This window comes from Liolophura sinensis, chromosome 6 (genome assembly GCF_032854445.1).
Source record: "Liolophura sinensis isolate JHLJ2023 chromosome 6, CUHK_Ljap_v2, whole genome shotgun sequence".
Lineage (NCBI taxonomy): Eukaryota > Metazoa > Mollusca > Polyplacophora > Chitonida > Chitonidae > Liolophura > Liolophura sinensis.
The window spans coordinates 48,298,712-48,309,541 of NC_088300.1; the positions used below are offsets into that span (position 1 = coordinate 48,298,712).

Here is a 10,830-nt window from a genome sequence, read left to right on the forward strand (position 1 = left end):
AAACTATCTATTGCTTTGTTTCAGAATTACTGTGCTGCCAAGACACTTTACATATCTGACTCCGACAAACGGAAACATTTTATGTTATCAGTAAAACAGTTCTATGGCAATGGACAAGATATAGGAGTGTTTAACAGCAAGAGAATTAAAGTCATATCAAAGCCCTCCAAGAAAAAACAGTCATTAAAAAATGCTGATTGTAAGTATTCTGTTCTGTTCAGTGTCTAACTATATGTTTTGTTTTCATAATATGCTGATTTTTTTTCCTGCACTTCTGTTCAGATACATGTACATGTACTTGTAAACGTGTGACAGTGTCTGAAAGGCATACACAATCGATGCTGATTGGCTGGCTGATAGTGGAGATAGGGTTTCCTGGGTTAAATCTTGTGACCTTCCTCACACTTGAATAAATGAACCATACCTAACATCCAGATAAGACTAGGCATGACGTGGACTTGCCTATCTCTCATACCAGCCAATCAGAATCGATTCTTTATCCCCTTAAGGTACATGTATGTATGTGGAGTCCCAGAGAATGCATCCAGGTTTTGTGGATTTTCAGTCCTTTCATAGTCACTGTCCTGCAAAGGGTGAAATGTTTACTTTGCCTATTCATCATTGTTGATCCCAATCAAAGAGTTGGCCAGAGTGAAATGAAAAAAGTTAAGAAAAAGTTCAACATCTCAAGGGTGACAAGTAATAACTTGTGGATAACCAGTTTCACTTTCTGTTCACAGTGTGTATAGCTTCAGGGACCAAAGTGGCGCTGTTCAATCGACTGAGGTCACAAACAGTTAGTACGCGCTACCTCCATGTGGATGGTGGCAACTTCCATGCCAGTTCAACGCAGTGGGGTGCATTTACTATACATTTGTGTAAGTTTGAAATTGATACCATCTTTTGAAATGAAAATTGTTCATGTAACTATTCATTGACAGTCTGTGTAAGTTGTGTACATTGCACATATGCAGTGTCTGTCATCCTTAATGCTAACTCGCACAGTAGGTTCAGCTGAAGATATTGCCCAGTGAAACTACAAGTAAATCTACATTGTCATTGCATTACATCAGGAGAAAGGAGTAATCCATAACTTGTGTGGGTGTTTTGAATTTGGAGTCTATAAAACAGCATTCATGCTGCTGTTAGGCAGTTCATTGACATTGTGGCACAAATGATGTTGGGGTATTTTTGGTACATCAATGTGTAGTTGTTCCAGCCATATTCCTTTTGTTGTACGATGCTCTGCTGACATTATTGCAGGAATAATGACAGAGTATTTTTGGAAGGGTATGGCAACAATGAATTGGACCTGTCGTGAAGCACTGTCCATGTTTAGAATCTGAAATCAGTCAACATTTCCTCCTCAGGAGTTATTATCAGTGGAAAAATAAATATCTTGGAAAAAGCTGACACATAAACTTGATTAATGAGTTGATCAGTTGTCCAAAAAGACTGGGGTAAATCAATATTTTGCTGATGGTGGCTGTGGAGGTTATTGATTAATGTCTACCTGTGCTGCATTCGACAGAGTAGGTAATTACCTGGTTCCCTCTGGCTGCTCTTACCTATGTGCAGGTGCTAAGTCCATCTGAACAGCTCATCTCTGCTATCCTATTGACACAGTTCAGAACGAAAGAGAACCTGATAACTGTATCAAAGTTATAGTTACCCGTCTGGGCAAGATCAATATTATCTCATCTTCAAAAGACCTGCTCTGTAAAAGGATTGACCAAAACGCTCAGATTGCTGGCATAAACTGGGAGGTTTGTTGCCTTTCATCTTCACCTGGCCGTATCATTTTTTATGTGTCATTTTCCTCTCACTTATCAGCAGGGAAAATTTTTTTTTAGACTTGTTAAAAGCCTAGTGGAAATCTGTGATGTTTGATTCACCTTATGGCGTTGCTGTTAGTTACTTATCCCATTATAGACATCAAATATTTATTACCTATGTTTGATCGCGATATTGATGAGTGTGTATTGTGTGATGAAACCCAGCACCAACCTTATCTCCTTTTTTTAGCTGAGTGAACACGAATGTCACTAAACATTACATTGACAGTCTGTACTATGAAAAGTTTTGCGTGATAATTACCTGATGAGGGGAGGAAATGACTAGATTATCTTATGTTTCAAACCAGGTTTATCATTAAGGGATTACACAACGAGTTTGTCCAGCTTATGTTTTGAGTTATATACATCAAGGGCATACAGGTCATAATAGTGTCATGTTTGCTAAGTGATTTTTTTTTCCATTGCACGATTAAAAAATTTACATTCAGTGAACCAAATTATTGCACCGTTTTTGCAATCACATTATCAGCTGCATTCAAATACAGTATAAAATTTTCTGTATTAGTAAGAATAAGTTTGAGAATTTGTTACATTTTTTTTCAGATGTGTAGGTAGCAGGGCTATTCTACCACAAAGGGGCTCTGTAATGATTAGAATTCAATTAATGTTTAAAGACACTTTAATACAAAGCAGATATAATGCAGTGCTTTCTATAATTATTTACAAGTGATTTACCTGTATTAATGCATAGTAACAAGATAGTCCATTTTGCTGATCAGCTTCAGTAAGGGAATGCTCACTAACTGTAAGGGGCCTGTCATGGTGATAGGTTCATTCAGGTGGACTTAAATAAAAATAGTTAACCTGCAGATGGTAATGGGTTTCCTCCGGGCTCTGCCTGGTTTCCTTCCATCATAAAGCTGGCCTAAAAAACCATCCAACTAAATCAATAGTTGATCACTCTCCTTCCTCCAGTCTGAAATACACTTTGAACTCCATCTGCTGGTGTAAATCTGTTCACCTGAGGGAAAGATTGGTAGTTATTTGTCAAAAACACTCTGATGTACATCATCAGTTAAAAGGATCGCCATCAGGCTGCATTGAAATAAATTAATAGTTTGTGCGGCAAACCTTCATTCCATCAGAGTACGTTGACTTCTATGAGAAATGTTCATATTTGTGGGTTGTTCTGTTTTCAGTGGATGACAATGAGAGTGAGTCTGAGGAGTTTACAGTACGGGATGGTTATATACATTATGGCTCCACCGTCAAGCTGGTCTGTTCTGTTACAGGGATGGCATTACCCAGATTAGTAAGTATTGGATACATCACCACAGATTTCGGATCACAAATTATATTGTAAGGGACCTATATTTGTTTGATGTTTTTAATGAAGTAAAACCTGAGGATAATGACAGATAAAATTAAACAGGTCTAGACTTAGACTTACATGTTCTGACCAAGACTCAGTGTAGGAAGTTGGAAACCATCTAATCTTGTGTGAAAGAAAATAAAGAACTTCGGTAGCGTAGTTCATCTTTAGAAGTCTGCCTTAAGTCTCTTAACAATAAACCATTACTCACATCATGCAAGGGAGGGAATTTTAAAAATGCTCTGTTTATTATAATTATTAATAGATATTTATTGCAATTTTGCATCCATTGATAAATGTTATTTATGAAAACTATTCCATGTGTTCCAGATTATAAGGAAGGTAGATAAGCAGACAGCGTTGTTGGATGCAGATGACCCAGTATCACAGCTACACAAATGTTCCTTTTACATGAAAGACACAGAGAGAATGTACTTATGCCTATCTCAGGAGAGAATTATCCAGTTCCAGGTACAAAGATTTACAAACAGCATGTTGAGAAAAAAAAGTTAATCTAAATCTTAAATGTACCCAAAAAAATGAAACATTATGTCAGTGTGTTTTAGATATTTTGAAACAGTATCCTGACCCTGTTTTTTTATATTTTTTTATTTTTTTTTTTTTTAAATTCAAATTTTTAAAAAAATTTTAAATTAGGTAATCTTGTATGTCTTTGAAATGTCCAGTTTCATATCCATGTTCACTTCAAGAGTGTTTTTAATCTGAAACTTTGGAACGGACATTAAATTTCCTTTAGAATAATTGTCGCAACCGTTAATTTCAACCAACCAATGTGATTTCCTAGGCGACACCATGTCCCAAAGAGCCCAATAAAGAGATGATCAATGACGGGGCCTCATGGACCATCATTAGCACAGACAAGGCAGAATACACATTCTTTGAGGGCATGGGCCCAGTGAAATCTCCAGTGACCCCAGTCCCTCTGGTCAACAGCTTACATGTGAGTGCTTCATTGCTGACAGTGCTCAAGTACTGTCTTAATTTCTACATCAATCAGTCGCCAAGCTCTACAGGATTAACAATTATAGCTGTTCAGAATTGAAAACATGTTATGTAATAGTTGGAATATATTTTATCATGTTTAACTGGTTTTTGAATGTTTTGCTTCTTTGTTTGTGTGGAAGTTAGATTTCTCTTTCGAATAATTTGTTTTATTCCTTCAGTTGAAAACAATTTTATTCATGACATGCTATTAGTATTAAAGAAAATTGTTACAGAATTTTAAATGGCAGTAAGTTGCTTCAGCATTTTTCTACAATAATGGTAGGAAAAAAATTATATTCAGCATTTACTAAAAGTTTTTATGGTTCATAATTTAGTAGGCCAAACATGTAGAAAATATGATCGTACGGAAGTATAAAATATGCTTAGATGCCATACATGGAAGAAAAGAAAATTTAAAGTTTGATTTCGTTTTTATTTTTATACAAGTCCGTTTTGAGTACCAGATCCACCATTTTAGCATTCACATTACAGCGAGGATTTAGTATCAAACCCCCAACTTGCAAATTAATATAACTTAAATGTAGCTCGCAGAGGGTTTCCAAATGGTGACCCATTTATTCTGTCTTTTACCTCAACAAGCATGTTTTTCCTGACAAATGGCCGGTGATTAAATGCCTGGTGATTGAATGCCTGGCAGTGATATGCATGAAGAAAGTGGATGTAAAAGCACAAAGTCACTTACAGTGAGAAATTGTTAAAAATCCACATCATCACATGATCAGTAGAGGTCCCCGATCTAGATTGGCTGTCATAGTCAATCGGATCAAGATCGCTTCTGTCACAAATATTTTAGGGTATCTGTATATGTGACATTTGTTAAAGTCTGATCGTAGAAAATATACAGAACACATCAAGTATTATGCACAAGCTAAACATGCTATATCCTTAATAACCTCATTATCTTGAAATAGAACATGAAGAATTTTTTTCCTCTTAATGACCCAAAGTAACACACCAAACAGGTCTTTTGTTTCCCTCGGGGGCACCTTAGCCCCTTTTTTGAAAATTCCTGACAGCTCTGTTTTAGTGACACAAGTAAAAGGTTACTGTAATTATAACTTTTTTGCATTGATGATTTTATTTGAAGTGATTTTTAAAGAAGGGTTAAAAATATCTGCAGCATTGTTGTCGCAATTTTGTACACGTAAACATGAGTGTTTGTACACACTACATTCACTAGGAGGTAGGCACGTCTGATTCAGATGTACTATTGCACTTATTTCAGTTAAATGGTGGAGGAGATGTGGCCATGTTGGAACTGACGGGGGAGAACTTCACACCTACTTTACGTGTGTGGTTTGGAGATGTGGAGGCAGAAACCATGTACAGGTAAATAGAAGAGGCAGTTTTCATAGATTTTCAAATGCTTCTGTCAATTTTTTTATTAGCGGCAGTGTTCCTAAGAGTATTAATTCTGACATTGGAATATTGAGTTATCTCCACTTGTTTGTGAATTTTGTAAATATATTTCTTCTGTTCACTCTTTGCAAATATTGAGAAAAATCATAACTCACTCAAGTAGTAATTATTCTTAGGGTTTTTATTGAAATTAGTATTTATTAGTTACTACTGATATGAAAATAATTCTTATGTAAGAAATTTTAATATAGTGCAAAAATTATTAAACTGAGATACTAATTTCATGGAAAGACTTAAAAAAACTTTCATCAGTAAACTTTCTCAAGATACTCATTTCAAGGAAACAAATTATACTGTTAATGGTTGTCTGGCTATATTACATATGCATTTATAATTTTATGTTCCAAGTTAAACAACAAAAAATTGATCAGGATGGATTGTCATCATAATAAGGAGGCGGTCATTCAGTCTTGAGCCTAACATGCATATTTGTTATCCCCTCAGGTGTGAAGAGAGTATGCTATGCGTGGTCCCTGACATATCAGCCTTCAGGTCAGGCTGGAGGTGGGTCAGGCAACCCTTACAGGTAAGGCAGTGGGAGAGGACATCAGTATCCTGTTTGTTATCATCTGATGAATTATACAGCTAGGCATACCTCTTACAACATCGCCTGCACCGCTCTCTCCGTTCAATTTACATCACTGCCACCACAAGTCACTTTTGTACATAAATCTTGAACAACACCAAAGTAACTTTCGTCAAGGCGATGAGACTGAAAGTGAAGTCAAAACACAAAAAAAAAGACACTGTCAACTTTTGTTTGTAATAATATTGTACTTTATACTTATATGCATTCTCATTACCTGATCTACATGTAAACACATGATTATTGATGAATGCTGATTATAGTTCTGCGCGCGGACACCATTCGTGAGGATAAGCTTAAGCCAAACCTATGTGCATTGCACATGCACCAAAGGTCAAGCTTGTCTGGTGGTGGCAGGGATGTAAAGCGAGCATAGAGAGCTGTAAGGAGTATGACAGCTATACCGTTATATAATTAAGCCTGGAACCATTTCTTACCTGGTGCAGTCCCAATTTACTGAGATTGTACCGTGTGTGGAAGTAGCATAAAATTTTGCTTGAATCTTGAGTGTGTGTGAACCTCTGCTACAGATGAATGGTGCACCACAATTTGTCAGTCTTGTGCATAGGAGATGATCATTTTCTTGCTTATTTCATATTCAGGAGTGTTATTCATATTTATTGCTTAAGAAAACAGAAAAGTGACTTACAAAATCAGGAAACTGCATACCCTACTATACATATTTGATTATTTCATTTCATAGTATGTGCAGGACCTTGCGTTACACTGCAGTGTGTGGACTGAATTTTTTGAAAAATAGTACACATGTATGTATGTGGGATTGTAAGCCATAATACTTGTCACTTCTGTTGTTGTTGTATTACAGGTGCCAGTGTCCCTGGTGAGGAACGATGGTGTGATCTACGCCACAGGCCTGACCTTCACCTACACCCCAGAGCCTGGGCCCAGACCACACTGTGCCACCACAGACAGGCTGCTGAAGGGAGGCAGTCTCTCCAGCCCAGACTCCACCTCACAGTTTATAAACCCTTTATAGACACAGGCAGGCAACATGCTGCATGCTCACCAGCCCAGCCTGTCATCGGTGGAGAAGCCAACAGGCTAAGCTGTGCCCTAATGAGGTGTATATTCCAGTATTGCCAAAGGAGTATTCTCTGAAGGCCAGTATGCTGTCCTCCCTGGCGGATGGACAGACAGACAGACATATGGCTTTATTTCCTAGATATTACTAGTGCCTTTGAACCCTTTACTGCTACATCATTGTAGGATGTGTGACTTGACGGACTTTCAGTCCAGTGTTGTCTCAAGGAACTAAATGGATTTGAACTGTGCAAACGCCAAGCCATTTGGATTCGGGACAACAGACAATGATGATTATTGCCTGTCCATTGCTGTCATTTGACAGTGATATCAGGCTGTTGTAAGCCTGTGATCAGTAGTTGACATAAGGCTGGATTCGAGTCTGGGACAGTAACTGCTACCAAGGGACATAACTCTCAAGAGGATTGAGTGTGGATATTCTGCTCTAAATGCAAACAGCTGTGAGCTCCTGTAAAACAGACTGTACTTATTTCATAGTGCTGATACAGGGTCATTCGTTATATATATACACAACTGTGAATGGACTGAATGCCGTGTAATGCAACTGCAGGTCTGACAACAAAATTACTTGTGGTTAACATACACTGCACAGTGATCTTACAGATGCCTATACATTCTGACACTGGATACTTTTCCTATGAACTTACAATAGTCTATACACTCAATGTACAGTATAAATCAAGTGCCTGATCAAGACAACATGGAGACTGTATATTTTACCCGCTTGATCAGAGATGTGCATGTAAATATATAAGTACACATATATATATAGATATATAGGTGGAAAGGGAGATAAATCCACCCCTTTCCCTCTGCAGTTGACATGCACTGTTTTAGTTCAGTTGAATGTACATAATATGACAGTGAAGACCTAAACCAATCCCTGATTGTCAGATGTTTTATAAATAAAGACAGACTATTTCATGAATTATCACCCTTCACCCATCTTCACCTCATACATATCTGTATACATGTTAACTGGTTAGGTGACATTTTGGAACTGTTGCATGTTGGTTATGCATAATGGAGGCATATGCAATGATATAAGCATAGACTACGACAGGTCATTATCTTGTTCTATATGGAGCAGTCGGCATGTTTGAATTGGCCAGGCAAAGTTATTATGGGATATATCTTTCTGATCCTTTTTCTTAAAGGGATACAGAATCGACATCGAATGGCTCAGAGTAGAGATGGAGTAAACCATGCAACCTTGGTTACGCTTGAATAAATCTGTTATTCATAAAAGTCAGCTTAGGCTAGGCATAACCTCGACATGCCTATCTCTCACACCAGCCAATCAGAATCAGTATTCTGTATTCCTTTACACCCGTGTGGAAATAACATTTTAAAAAGTAGAAGTAAGTCTGCACATGACACGTGTACAGAGGGTATGACTTATGTCCCTGTAAACAAAACCATAGAATATGCATCGGCCCCCCTCTCAGAAAATAGTGGGTTTGTGTGTATGATAATCTGGGCATGTAATACATATGTGACTGAGCTGCCACTGAGTTGAACTACCAGGTAACAAGAAACATGCTTGAAATTGTCAGATGGGTATACAGTAGACATGGGCATTATATACATGTAATCGTTCATCAACTAAGACTTGAAAATCATTCTTTTTAAATACATATACATTTCATCCGACAGGCTGTATATGACAGTCATTTTTCAAGGAGGGTTGTAGTACATGCTCCTGTGGATGTCATTACTCATCTGTAAGTTGACAACCCCATCTGCATGCACCCATCCTTATCACTGTGAAAATTGACAGGTGTGTTCTGTCCATTTCCTTGTGAAGATTGTCAGGTGTGCCTTGTCCCATTTCCTCATTAAGATTGCCAGGTGTGTTATCTATATCCTCATGAAGACTGACAAGACTGTTGTCCATTTCCTCACGAAGATTGTCAGGTGTGTTCTGTCCATTTCCTCATGAAGATTGTCAAGTGTGTTTTGTCCATTTCCTCATTAAGATTGCCAGGTGTGCTCTGTTTATTTCCTTGTGAAGAGTGACAGGTGTGTTTTGTCCATTTTCTCATGAAGATAGTCAGGTGTGTTGTGTCACATTTCCTCATTAAGATTGCCAGTCGTGTGTGCTAAAATGCAGCATCCTTCGAATCTGTGTATGTCAGCTATCTGGTAACTTGTGATGTAAGCCAGCTAGACCCATCGGTTGTGATACCATTTTAAAACCTAACATGAAGGCTGTACAAAATATCAAGCAGGTCAGAGTATTAGATATACATGTAGTTTCTGGGAGCTTAGTATTCTTTTTGTACTTGGATTTTCAGTGCAAATATGTGGGTGGAATTTGAAAAAAATGAAATTTTGTTTTATCACGACAGACACTCAATTAAAAAGCCGATGACAAAAGTTTTGTCACACTACAAGGGTGGTCACTCTGATATGTTGCCTTGTTTCTATTCATTTAACAAATTGACAGTGAAATGCATTTAAGATTCACTAGGAATTTACTGGTATTTTGATCTCATGTTAAATATACCAATACAGTTGTATTGAGAATTTTAAGTATGAGAAGCAGGTTTACCTGATGGTACCTGAAACGATACCAAAATTCACAGATTAATTAGTTCAAGGTCTTGTAGGACACAATCCATATGTAAAATACATGTACTGTATACATGTGTAGGAATGATTCTATGACCAAAACCTTGAGACCTCTGATACTGCATGGTTCAGCTTCAATAAAACTGCAATAAATTCATTAATGCATATTCATTTCACGAAATAACTTGAAACATTTGTGATTAATACTCAGTTGAGAATTTTAACATTATATTTTAATTAGTTTCATTTCTGTGACTGCTTGTACCTGTGATTTTGAATGTTTGTTCAAGTAGTTTGAAATTCAAAGTATTTTTGTAATAACTTCAAAGTTTATGTTTTTGTAATGGAAAAGCTCTATGTTTACTTAACTGAGCACTTGCACACCAGGCACGTAGATAACCAAAGCTTATTGTCATCATTTTGGGGGGAAATACATGGGGAGATGTACTTTAGTTGCCTTACACTTCACCTCTCACGAAGCTTTTGTGTACTACAGTAGTAGTGCATGTACTACTATTTCTTGTAGGGGAGTTCTTATTTAGCTGTGTGAAGCCACTATATATTTTTCTATTTACCATGACTGAGGCACCTGCAGTGTAAGCAAACGTACATTTTTATCTATGCCCTTCACAACCATCTTGTCTTCATTAAATGTATTTCTCCCCCCCCCTTTCCCCTTTTATATGTGAAGTTGATACCTTCTCATTGGAGTCGCATTTCTCCACCTCACTCTAATTTTTTTCTGTAATTTTTTACTTTTTTTTTTTTTACAGTTATTTGCATGTTGCCTTCTTATTTGCCCCTCATCTTTAGGATTTCCTTGTTATGTACATTTGTAGTACATTCTCCTTCACTACTTCGTGTTACATGTGTGTGTTAGTGCTAGATTTAAAAGACATCCTAAGGACCTGGAGCATTCCTTGCGGTAACATCAGATTTTTACACTTCCATGTCCATTAATTCAAGTTCGTGTTCTCAGTCTGCATTATAAAAAC

General features: G+C 37.2%; 1 protein-coding gene across 5 annotated transcripts in view; it reads left to right on the top strand.

Annotated features, from left to right (window-relative positions):
* Positions 1-10,556, top strand: part of LOC135466698 (recombining binding protein suppressor of hairless-like) — a 55,682-nt gene extending 45,126 nt beyond the window's left edge. For all 5 annotated transcript variants that reach the window (XM_064744346.1, XM_064744345.1, XM_064744343.1 and 2 more), the window contains 8 exons: positions 25-199; positions 741-878; positions 2,996-3,108; positions 3,499-3,639; positions 3,974-4,129; positions 5,420-5,523; positions 6,058-6,139; positions 7,026-10,556. In XM_064744346.1, coding sequence (XP_064600416.1) covers positions 25-199; positions 741-878; positions 2,996-3,108; positions 3,499-3,639; positions 3,974-4,129; positions 5,420-5,523; positions 6,058-6,139; positions 7,026-7,196 — 1,080 coding nt within the window. In that variant the 3' untranslated portion in view covers positions 7,197-10,556. The remainder of the gene's footprint in view (positions 1-24; positions 200-740; positions 879-2,995; positions 3,109-3,498; positions 3,640-3,973; positions 4,130-5,419; positions 5,524-6,057; positions 6,140-7,025) is intronic.
* Positions 10,557-10,830: the final 274 nt, after the last annotated feature.